The following is a 12,947-nucleotide window of genomic DNA, read 5'->3' on the forward strand; positions in this document are numbered from 1 at the left end:
AGGTTAGATGCAATATTGAGGCGATGTTGCAATTTAACATGTGTTCAGTATAGATAAATGGAGAGGGATGAATGTTAATTTAAGTGTTTCTTTGTGTTTATTTTGGATACATTTTAGATTTGCATCACGTAGCAACATAATGTAAGGTGTGGGGAAACAATGTAATGGTGCAATGTACAACATGTAGTGCTTCGAGTGGGAATCCAGGAGCGTTATGCATGCGAGAAAGGGAAGTTGGCGAGGGGAAAGCCACTGAGGGTTGCAGTAGTAATGAACAAGGTACATGTGGAATTTGATAATGGTTTAGTTTGGAGACTGTTCTGGGATATTTGGGGAATATGTTTTGTGGAGGTGAATTTGCATGGTCTGAAGGGTTGAATGACTTGGTCAACGAAGGAGGAATGAAGCAAATCACATTGGGCAGCTGGCAATGGCATCAAATGGTTACTTGAGGTGAAGATTAAATGAAGGCCCATTGGGTCATTGGTTTAAAACTAGATGGGTTTGTGGATATAGGAACACATCTTCTACAAGCATGGAGTCTTAAAATGGTAAGTTGAATTGGGGTTAGTTGATAAAACACATGGAAGGGGTGCTAGAGGGCAGAGTTTGCCAGTGTTTAATGGGTTTTGTTTGGGCTCTTGGGAAGATCAGCAGGATGTGTGATGCAGGCTGTATGATCTGAGATGGTAGTTTCATATAAGGTAACGTGTAGGAATGCAGGAGGCTTAAACCAGGGATGCCAGCGTGTCTTGAATGATAAGATGTTTGTTTGATCAAACACATAGTTGTTTGTATCTCTCTCTCTCTTCTTGTTTGAAGTGTTCTTGTAAAAGCTTTGCACATCACGTACTGGGTTAAAGGTTTCCTACCAAATGGGACAAGTCCTAAATTGAATTGTTTTTAGATAAGAAGGCGATTATGTTTAGAATTCCATGACCGATTATGGGAATGAAGCATGTGGGAAGGGGATTGTGTTTTGTCGGTGTCCAGTTGGGTTTGAGAACCATAGGGTGATTAGATTTCCTTGTACAAGGTTATTCAATGGGATTTTGAGGGATGACTGTAACAAAATGTGTGATTGTGTAAATTGTTCAAATGTGTATAAAAGCTGCAACTTTGAGCAGTGGAAGTAACTTAGTTTTCCGCTTCACGAGGCAGACTAACCCCTTCCACCCGACAGCATGCAATAAACTTGCTTTTCTGACAAAGTGCATTTACTCTTCGTTGGAGCTGTTTTTTTGTATTGGATTTTGGAGTCACATTTTTCCCAAAGCTTTGTTCGGCACAAATTAAGTACAAAACAGACTCATAAAAATGATAAGATAGAAACAATTATATACACCAAAACAGATGAATATACATTTTTATCTACTAAAAAGAAAACGGTTGTCAATAAAAAGCCATCAGTAAAAACACACCAATATATAAATTGTATCATTATGGTCTAATGTCGCTCTGTTTGAGGAGAGCAAGCTTGCACCCTCATTATGGATGCATGAGCGTTTATTATAGGATTGTTTCCATAAGCCTCCGCCTTAGCGGCCAGTCACTATGCAAATGCCTTGCAGTTGCGAAAAGAACCTTCCATTCAACTGAGCATATTAAAAACTGCATAGCTTAATTCATGTGTACTATGTATCCCTTGGGCTTTCATTCTTGGTTTAAATACATGCACCTTAATTCCAGGGTTACAGGGCAGATCAACATGTAATGCGTTAATGTTTCTTTTGCAAAGTCACATAGACCAGTCTTCAAAGATGACCATGAGCGAGTATACCATGCAGTATGTAATATCCCCATCCTCAGCTGAACATATAGAGAGAGTGTTTGTAGGGTAGTCGGATTTCATCAAGAAGGCTTTTGCAGTTTCCTATGATTGTGCTCAGCAGAAATTAAGGACCATTTTTAAGTGGGGCCCTTTTGATCTCCAATTTTTCCATGGATTTTCACCTACTATTAGCTTTATGGGCTGTTTTTAAAATCTTCATACAACCCATGGGTGTATCCCATAATGATCCAGCGTTCAACGTATATAACAAATGCTTTACGCGAGCCACCCAGGCACAACTTTTAGCCGCCTCTAGAAGTACAAAATTGCTAAGAGCCTCCTGGTATAATGCTAACCCCATGGAGGTCCAGAGTCTGACCTAATACAACACAGGTTTAAGGACAATTTGGTTGGCTATGGGGAGAATATTAAGATCCATTAAAATCAGTGAGGTGGGTGCATTTTTTTTGACAGCAACAGTAACCTTTTCATGAATATATTATCAATGGTGGAAAGTGGAGCTGTATTAATATAGCCCCAAATCTCCGACCCATAGAGGGCTGCTGCCAGAGTTTTTGTTTGCGTGCAGATCCAAAGCCTGCGAAACTGGCACGCTACCATGGCTGGAGAAAAAAAGAATACATTCCCCTGCTATATTTCCCCAGGTTAATCTGAGTCTTGAGGAGTTGTTCAGACCCTCCACCTGATTCATGGAGCCTGGTCCCTAGATAATCAAATTATTCAACTTGCTACAGCTTTATACCTCCAACTACTACTTCAAGGGGGTTGCTCTTCGCAAAAGGGGGTTTGAAGACCATGACTTTTTTATTGACATTCAGCTCTAAACCAAGTGCCTTGCTCTTTGTCTTTAAAATATCCAATAATGTATTTAGCCCCTCTTTGAAGTCACATTCCTACATTATGCAGTTCCCGCCTAACACTCTCCCCCTACTCTTCTTGAGTTAGAAACCTCGGCATCAGCGATGACCATTCACACACCTTCTCTACTTTCATCTCCAAAACTGGAACAGCAGCTCGCTGCAACCTATGGGGCACCTCCGTCCTTTCAGCACTGCCAAACATCTCTTAACCACTCTTGTCTTCTCTAAACTGAACTACTGTGCCAGTATCCTCTTTGTTTTCCCCAACTATGCTTTCTGTCCTCTCGACGAGATCATTAACTTCGCTACAAGGACTGCTTCACTTCACACCTGCTTCCTCCTACAGTCGCCAGGCTGGATGGCTGACGCAAAACAGGGCCAGATTTAAATGTCTTCTCCTGATTCACAAAGCTATCTGCTGTAACGCACTACTGTATCTATCCAACTCTACAAGCCTCCTCGTAATCTCTGCTCTGACGCCTAAACTACCCTTGCTCCAATTGCATGGAATTCTTTTCCCCTGGACATCTGAGAATCAGTCCACACAGGTTTGTTCAAACCCAAACTAAACGCCTACCTCCTATACTCCGAGTTACACTCTTAACCTACCTCTCACCTGCCTGCTAGCAAACATTTTTCCCTTGCCAACTTGCCTGTGTCTCACTTCCCCATCATGGTCACATCCAGAGCACCACTGGCCGTACCCCCTACCTGCTCTTAAAAATGTCCAATGTTCGTTGTCCTTACTCTATGTATGTCCACTTGTGTATTGTCCCCAGAGAATGTTCCATTTACTCATAACCACAAGCTGGTCAGAATGTCCCTCAAACTCACCCCATCGTTGGCTCACTGCTTCTCATCAATTCTGATTTCTTACCTTTTGTGCTCAAAAGAGCATTGTGCCTCCTGTATATACATAAAATAAATATTCTTATTTGTATGCTTGGGACACTAAATGGGAGATTCTTCTTTTTCATAGCTGGTAAATGTGACTCTTCTTTTAGATCAGAGTTAACATTAATAGAGCTAGTCCTTCCCGGACACCCATCAGTATTTAAAACTGATTACTTCCAAGTGGGGGTGGGGAGGTGCACAGCTAATGATCATTACTTCATCAGTATGTGTAATTGTACACCCAACCAATAATGGGATGTTGCAGAGGACCGGCACACTTTCAATTTTCAAAGGACAATTCTCTTTCAGTCCAGTTCAGGACAGGTAACTCTATGGAAGAGAGCAGTTGAACTGTATGGTTAAGCTGAGAGATACCACATGAAAACTATCTCCACATTTACATTGCTTTTGTTGCTATTGAAACCAGTTAAGTTTCCAGATTTCCAAATGCGTTTCCCCCAACTCCCCAACCCCTGGGCACTACTAAATAACCACCATCTTGTTGTCCTTTTCTTAAATGGACTGCATTTACCCTCATACTCTGAAAACATTCTGCAATTGAGTTAATGTCTGCTGGACATGAATTGTATATTCTACTGTGGGAGTGTTACCGATTTTTATGTTGTCATAATTTCAGGCACTAGCAACTGATGAAAATTACTAAATATTACCACAACAAAAATATGAGTCCAATAAAGTATATCAAATAAGGAAGTAAAGAAGACAGTTGCTGAACACAAGTTCCATAAACGACATGTACAGTAACATAAACAAAGAGTGAGACAGCCAGTCTTGGTAGCTAGTCTGATCTGCTTACCCATACAAAGATGAAAGAATATGGTGCTTGTGTTCCACGTTCAAATGATCCCACCCAGTCTTCTCACACAAAGTTAGATCAGCCTCCCAGAAATTGAGGTTCCATGACAAAGTAAAAGGCTCAAAGGCCAATTTGTCTTCCGGTCGCCACAGTCACCAGTTTTTGCTATCCGGCACAATTATTCAAAAAGATACAGGAGTCTTTTCAGCACAGTCCCTCGTCTGCTCGCAAAGTGGAGAGGTTTGGTAGCGAGGAAACCCTTTCATAACATCAGGAGGGCAGAGGAGCACAGTGCAGGCAAGGAATGCTACATGCTCAGTTTTCAGGCAGTATAGTGTAATGTCAAGCACCTTTCAAAATGTATAAAATGGTGAGTGTCAGATTATCAAACTACGGCAATCGCTTTTCACTAGGAGCACATTTTATTGCAGCATAAAACGGTGGTTCACGTTAAAGTATGTACTTGCATTGTCCACAGCATATAAGGCAAGCTTAGCCTCCCAAACTTACCACATAATTGAGTTTAAACAAAACAATCTTAAAATGGGGAAGCTCCATTGCCTCTGGGAAGCTCAAATGACACCTGTCAACTCCTAATGGTCTCTCCTTAAATGAATGAATTGTATTGTTCATTTGTAATGGGCCTATACACGTGTCTCAAGGCGTGGGGGAGGGGGAAAATATACTTCTAGGCCTTGTCCATTCGGATAGTGCAAGTGTAGGTATTTAAGTGCGGATCTGGGATTCGAACCACTGTTGCTCAGTTTAGGCTTGCTTCCAAGACCTGAGCATTGCCACAATGCTATCCTCCCTTCACAACAAATGGCCCGTTATGCTGGGAAAGAGCTTTTAGTGCCCAGAATTCCTCTTCCACAGCAGTTCAGCCTTCAGGGGCCCTAGTCCTGCTACTGCATACTGACTGCCTTTAAATCACCCTTTGCGCTGGGAAAGGACTTTGTGTCATGAACTCCTTGCAGTATCACATCTTTAAGGATCCTAGGATTTTATAGTGTTTACTCTGTGAATTCCTTCCTGTAAAAACCTGCCAACCGTGACCAGTTCACACTGCAGCGTTTAAATTGGTCACTTGGAAAACTGCTTTCATTGTTGCTTTAATAGCACATATGGTTACTGAAATTGAGCTTTTTCATTGTCAAAACCCTATCTTGAATTGCATTCGGAGTCCACCCACAGAATACATCTTTGATTTCTTCCAAAGATTCAGTATATCAGCTTTCTTAACCAAGACGTTTGTGTTCTTTGTAATTAGGACATAGACCCCTCTCAATCTAGGGAGGTGGCCCTCCAGGGCAACATCAGAGCAGGACCTATTGCAGAAGTGGTGGGGTTGGGAGGCAGGGGGGGCTATACCTCTGTCCTTTGTACATGCAGCAATATCTGTACTTATTTCCCTTTCTTGATCCCCATCGCCCTCTGTCCTGGCCCAGTCTCATTCTCTGTTGCCCCCTGTGCCCTTTCTTCCAGAAAGGCAACTGTATACACAGAGTACTATTAGTCACTACAGTAAGTAACTTTTTTCAGGTGGTTTCCGAGACACTGCAGCTACCAGAATGCACCAGACTGCTCAGACCCCTGGGTTGGAAAATGTTTCCTGAGAAGCAGCACTGTGCAGATAAAAACTACAAGTACCCCAATGCACCTTGACCCAATGTACAAGACCCAGCCCGGAACAGACTGGCTACCCAAATGGAAATGGACCAGGCTCCCCAATTCGGGGGCCAAACACCTACTACAGACTGCCCAGGCATGCTACAGGGTAGCAGTAGCAGCAGTGGCAGAGTTGGAACAAACGGGGAGAACAACACAGCCCTTGGGGAGACCAGGGAACCCACCCCAGCGCTTTTGTGCACATTGACTTACTTGTGCTAGAGGAGGATCCGAGAGTAAACCATGGTAGTGACTGCATGGCATGCTGGACGTAAATTTAAGACACATAGGGGAGCAGCGTGAAAAGCCCTTATGAAGACTTTCTGGGGAAGTTCCAGTCCACGCGGGGGACCGGGGGTGGGGCGGGGGTGGGGTTGATTGAAATTAGTCTAGGAAGAGATTGGCCCGGAGAAGCAGCTGACATGAGTTGCCAATGGGAGCTGAAAAAACCTTCTAGGCAGGAAGGGAAGCCCAATAAAAAGCCAACAGTCTGTTGAAAGTGAGAGGTGTTTGGGCTCGGAGGAGCTGGTTGAAGTCCGGTTGACCAGAGGGAAGGGTGTAGCAGGTTGAGGAGGACTTGGAGGAGACTTTTTGGTGTGCCTCTAAAGGGTGAAGGTAAGCTATTGTGATAGTGTTACCCATTGGGTGTGAGAGGGTGAATGAACATTGGTTTTGAAGGGAGAGCAGGAGTTTGACAGGAGTGTGTGAGAGAGGGGCAAGAAAGAGACATGAGGGTACACTAGAGATCTGGGTAGGATGGAAGTGAGGTTTAGGATTTGTGTAGAGGAGAGGGATCAGGAGGGAGCTAGAGAGTACAGAAAGCAGGAGGGTTAAGAGAGAGTTAAAACAAGACCGAGTGTGGCGGGGGTACAAAGGGACTGGGAGTTGGGGGAAAGTGCAGATTAGAGATGAGATGAGTGTAGGGTGAGGAAAAGGTTCTGAGATGGAAAACTGGAGGAAAGACACACCAGGGTGATCAAACTACCCCAATAAGTCATCTAGAAATTCCCTGAGGGAGTCTGAGATGAGGTCGCAGCCTTCAGACCTCCTTAGGATAGGGAAAGACCAGACAGTAGAAGGTACTGTGGCTACAGTGAACCTGTGTGGTATCAAGACCTTTAGGGAGTAGCGAGCCTGGGTCAGGGAGCCCAATTTATGAACAAGGGAAAGGATACAGGGTCCATCCCTAGATTTGGAGCCCCAATTGACTTTGTATACATCTTTAATAATATCATGTAATGTGGATTGACCACTTAGTCACATCTGTAAGGCACCATCTTCTAAGGGTGCACGCTCTTGACGTTAAGCACTGCTTTAGCTAGTACGAGGAGAGTGCTAAAGTAAGACTTCTCAGTTATTCCTTCCATATGAGTCTGCTACAAAAAGTCAGATGTATCTAAATGGGCCTGTACAAGATGATTTTAGACTTGAGTTAAACGTTGTCAGAAAAAGTGTTACCTGGAAGTGTAACTGTGCCCTCAATAATAGGAAAAGCTGCAACAACTGTGTTCTTCGCTAACCCCACTGAACAAGATGTACAAAGTTGCTACATGAAAGCCAGTTTGGGTACTCTACAAACACGGTCTAGACCAAGATGCCAGATAAGATGCCTTGGTTGGCCAAATGTTGCTTGCCTCTTCAACTGATGCAAACCTCTGATCCCACCAGAGTTGTTTACTGCTTGCTATTTTACGACTATTCAGTGAGCATATAAATCTATAAAAAAATAATTGTAGGGAACATACCTCTAGGTATAGTTCTCCAGCATCTGCTATGTATTCACATGCTAGCTTCCCAACCTCCCAGAGCTTGTTGTTGCAATTAATTTTGCATGCTTTGCATATAAGGTGGTAAGGCTGTGCATATGTCAGCAGAGCTGTTGACTGTCTGATAAAACCAGCTGTACATGCCTTGGAAAAAAGACATTAATGTAGAGTCTGCACATAATATCAATATGTGCTGCTATGGGTAAATATATGCATGTTCTACTAGGTGGGGTCCCACCTCGGCATCTGAGAATGTTCAAGCATGTGACTTGATAAACCATACCAATCCTGGAGAACCATGCCTACAGGTAAATAACTGTTTTACTCCTTGTAGTGACGTGTGTACTCCTAGTCCACAGTCGCTTTTCAGCCTTCTGCCCCCAGCTCCAATTGAGATAAGCTAGTGCCATGCTGATAGAAGCGCTAGTAGTTGGGATGTGAAATATGCGTAAGAGGGGTATCTTCTAGGAGGCATGGCCACATTCGCACATGCGCTCCACTGTTTCTCTTTTCAAATGTTCAAATTTCCTGCCCCTTCCCATAAGTATGGAGGAAATGGGACTGTGGACTAGCAGTATAGTCGTCGCTGTGTTGAGGAACATGAACTTTATTTTTTATTGTACTCGTGGCATTCGTAAGGAGATCTGTGATGCTGTGTATTACTTTTGAGGCCCAATTTTTCAATTTCATCTGGGAAATTAGTGTGTCCAAAGCTTAAAGTTCAGCCAGATGGAACGAATGGGGCATAAGTGTTTTATTTCATTCTTGGGTAAAGTTGCCCTTGTAAGTACCTTCCTGATAAACTATATACATACCTATCTGTTACATGAACTCTGCATGGTTAATATTAGTTGGGCCTTTAAAGTGCAACGGAATACGATAAACCTGGTTAATCTTGGGTGCACTTAAATGACAATCGGTAATAATCAGGAATCAAGCAAATATTGGGCGAGAATCTTTGAAAATCGAATGTACAGTACGGTGGCAGTTAGTGGGAGGAAACTGGTGGCTGAATTGCATTCTGAGGCCCACCTAGATTCAAGCATATGGGAACTGGAAATGTTGCTCTTCCAGAGTACAAACAGAATTTGTTTACAGTATTTGAACTACAGTCTTTGTATCCCTAATCTGGAATCCAAACCGTTTTTTAAATTCTGTTCAAGACGCCGCTATCTATATCTGTATGATTAAAGTCCACTGAGGCGACTGATTCTGTGATTTGTGTTTTTGTTTCAGTGCTTTTTGCCCTTCTGTGGCCCCTTGCTGTGTACCACAGGTTGGGCCAACGGATTTACTTGAGGATGGAGCCAGCCCTGCAGCGGCTGGACTTCAGTGTCAGAGGGTACATGGCAACAAAGCAGAAAGAGAGAGAAAGTAAGTATCCAAGGTAGATTGATGTTTTACAAGATACCAAGTAGTATATGAAGGGGGAAAAATAGGCTTTTGTATTTGGAGTAGGGATGCATTTCATCAGGATTGGCTCTTTCAAAGATAATCATGCTATGAATACTTACTTCCCTGTCCCCAGGCTGGGACTCCTCCATGTGCAGTAGTTATAAACTGAAAATGAATGGCCTGTGTACCTCATTGTGGGTCATTGATCCTTTTGCCAGACAGATCCCCTTCCCTGAAGGGTGATATTAAGTAAGTCCCATCGCATTTCCTCCTGGCTCATGGTAGGTCGACCCTAAGGGGACTGGCCTGAAGGACCCTGCGCCCCATCCCCTCCATTTATACACTCTGCAACTCCCAATCAACAGTCCTTTTCTCTGCAAGGTTGGGAAAGGTGCACTCTAGCAGTGCTGCATGCTTTGACATGCCCGATTTCTCATTTTCTGTCAAAATGTACTGCCTTGTTAGATTCTTTTTTCCAGTACACCCTGGCCTTTTCTCATGGTTATATCCGGTGCCACCCTTGCAGCAGTTCTTTGTGTTAATTGTGCTCCTGCTACTTGTGTCTGAAACCCCAGCCGATTTGAGGAGAATGCAGAGTGCATACCACATACGATCAACAGAGACCCCTCCAGAGATGCCAACTCCCTGGAGATGGCCTCTTCAATAATTCCCCTCACACATTGTTGTGAAAAGAGGTGCTTGGGGTTTCCTGATTCCTGAAAACTTGGAGGAACCGCTTTAGTTGAGCCCCATGCAGGGATTTAAAAACTGTCTTCATCCTTACTCTATGGGGTTAGTGGGCCCATTTGGATGGCATCCATGCTATCCTTCTCAGGGAACCACTTCCTGCCATCAGGCAGCATAAAACCAAAGAAAGCGCTTCTTTGCATCATAGTTTCTAAAGATCATGGCCACGCCAATTACAAAGTCATTTCTTAGAGACCTGATCCCGCAACCTGCATCGGTGATGCCAGCAGCACTTATTGGCGTTCCAGCAGTACCATCAGCCATACGGGCACCCCTTGTGACACCTTTTGGAAATCATTGGGCCTCATTATAACTCGCCACCGTTGTTTCCATGCCGGGGAATCACAACTCCTGCAAGCGGCGGCGTCTAACCCGCCAAGTCTGACCTGGCGGGTTTAACACCACATGCCTGCAGGCGGACGAGGAAACACCGGCACATCCCGAGTCCTATGGGACTCAATGGGAATGGGGATTAACACCATTCCGCCTCCGGAATTCCCGGGACACCGGGGTTGTAATGCCCTGGTAATTCCGGGAGTCACAGAGGCGGAATGGTAATACGAGTCCGGAGGTAACCAAGCGGTTTTACCGCCTCGGTTACGGCCAGACTCGTAATGAGGCCCATTGTCTTTGGGTGACCAGTCAACATTACCTTTGCCAATGTGCTCGTCCGTCGCATTCAAGAAGCTGCAAGTGTTGAAACTGACCACGTTAAAGATGAGGAGGAACCCCCTTCATCAATCAAGCTTTTCATGAATGTCTCCTGGGGATAATGGACTATCCTGGTTGCCTGTTTCGGTATCTGCCCCAGTCGAGACAGGCGTCCTTGCTACTGTGTGGCAAAACAGACCTCTGGAAACACAGGTCTTGCCATTTGGATGACACCCGAAGCCAAAAGGGCATTGGAATGACCCTACACCACAGCAGCCTCCAGAGGATAAATATAGACTTTCAATGGGATTAAACTGTGCATAGCCTCACAAACAACCACTGTACTGGCTGCACCGTTATCTTGTATTGAGTATGCTTCAGCAGTGTCCTATTCCACCAAGTGAAGAGGGCACAGTCTTTATATGCCATTGGTATAAATGTCTAGGCAAACTCTTCTGTGCACCTTCGCCTAGCAAACCTACCATGTCATTTTAGCCTCATGTAATATCAGGCTATAGCAGAACTCATGAAGTAGTTTCCCCGAGGACAAACCAGACCAATTTTCAATTGGTCTTGCAGAAGCAAATTGGTGGCAAATTATTGCTGGAAGCTGCAGCTAACCATATAGATAACGTCTCTGCGAGGAGGGAAGTTGCCCAACTTGCCATCTGGTGGTTTTCAGCTTTTACTCAACATCTGTTGAAGTATTGCCAAAGTCTTTTGTGGCTTCTGAACAAGTTCCCAAGAGAAATGAGTTGCTGGACCGTTGTTACTTAGGACTTGCCCATGTGCAGCCTAGGGCCCCTACCCTCTAGTAGGGGACCCTGAGCCAAAATAATGCAGGATGTGTGCAGGTGACCTGCCTCTCCCCTGCTGGTGACTTGGTGACTCTGTACGATGCTCAATGGAGGCTGATCATGCAGGATCTCTGGAACCTATCACTAGTTGCTGAATAAGTACAGGCTCCTTCATCCTTTTTTCCTTACCTCTTCTCCCCTTCTCCACCAATCCCGCTCTACCATTGGAGTTTCAAATGAGCCAACTACTGGAGCTCAGAGCTGTGGTGAGATTCTCCAAACCAGTGGAAGCCTTAGGGTTCCCTTCATAGCTTTTATAGGGTTGATAAGGACATGGCTGATCCTCGACTTGTCCCAATGCGCACCCTCTTCTTCCCTCTGCCACCCCATGTCAGGAAAGTTCAGGCTGGTCCTTACGTCACAGATTATTTTTGCTCTACAGGATGGAGCTTGTATCTGTGCAGTGGACCTGTATGGCATCTGTTCTCCAAGCAGCTTGTTAAGCTTCTACCAGACAGCAATACTGTAGTAAATGGGTGAGGTTTTCCTCTTGGTCACTGGAAAGGGTCACCAAGCTTCCTTTTATGATCTCTTGTTCATTTTGAACGTAGCTTTATCTGGCATTAAACTAGAATCAAGTTATCCGATTGTCTCGGCTGTTGGTACTCCTCTTAACTCTGGAGGTTTAGTGTTCTCACTTCAAAATCCAGTCATAAAGTGACATTTCAATGGTCTTACTGAGTAATTTCCACCAGTTAGAACGTTTAGACAATAATGTGATCTCAGTGTTATTTTATCACTTATGCACAAACCCTTCAGATAGCTGTCCTTGCATACAAAACAAGGCTTTTGTGGAACATTTCTAAAAAGTCCAAAAGTGGATTTCTCAAAATGGCAAACATTTTTGAAAAATTCAGTGGGAAATATTGTCACACATTTAGTATAACAAATGTGTCCCCATTAACCAAGCAGATCAGGGCAGAGGCTATTGTCATTCAAAAGCTCATTCCACGTATGTTTGTTCAGATTCAGGTCCTACTTAAAACACGAGCAACTTTAGTAATTTTACTAACAGAATTGAATCATGAATGCATACATAGGAACACTTATCAGTGCTCAATAGCATAGCGACTTTGCCACTGGGTACTGGTTCTCCTACAGCACTTGAGATGAGCTGCAGGTCATATTATCGTTAATTCCTAGTTGAAAAAATCTAAAGTGGAGCCAAATACTCCACACTGGCGCTCCAAAGGTTCGTAAAAAGCGAATCCGTCAGAATGTCTAACTTGTCAGTGTTCTTCCATGCCTTGAGGCGGTTTCTAAGCCTCTATCTGTTGGGAATATGTCTATTTCCACTTTCCCATCCACACACGACTAACCCTTTCTTTGCTTCAAGTAGCACTACTAATTCAAGCTTCTTGCGTTCGGACTGAAATAAGTGCCACAGTTCAGTGTGTGGCTTCAGTAGTCCACCGTACCTAGACAGTTGACTTTTACAGGCACACAATGTTCAATGGAATCAGAAAGCTGTACACACAACGCTCCTTTTTTGTAAATCAG

At 44.0% G+C, this 12,947-nt stretch overlaps 1 protein-coding gene across 1 annotated transcript in view; it reads left to right on the forward strand.

The window, feature by feature from the left end:
* The window catches only part of RETREG3 (reticulophagy regulator family member 3), a 430,431-nt gene that overhangs the window by 176,622 nt on the left and 240,862 nt on the right, over positions 1-12,947 (forward strand). Inside the window, exon 6 of the mRNA XM_069634424.1 lies at positions 9,034-9,171. Coding sequence (XP_069490525.1) covers positions 9,034-9,171 — 138 coding nt within the window. The remainder of the gene's footprint in view (positions 1-9,033; positions 9,172-12,947) is intronic.

This window comes from Ambystoma mexicanum, chromosome 13, assembly GCF_040938575.1.
Source record: "Ambystoma mexicanum isolate Mex_15411 chromosome 13, UKY_AmexF1_1, whole genome shotgun sequence".
NCBI classification, from domain to species: Eukaryota; Metazoa; Chordata; class Amphibia; order Caudata; family Ambystomatidae; genus Ambystoma; species Ambystoma mexicanum.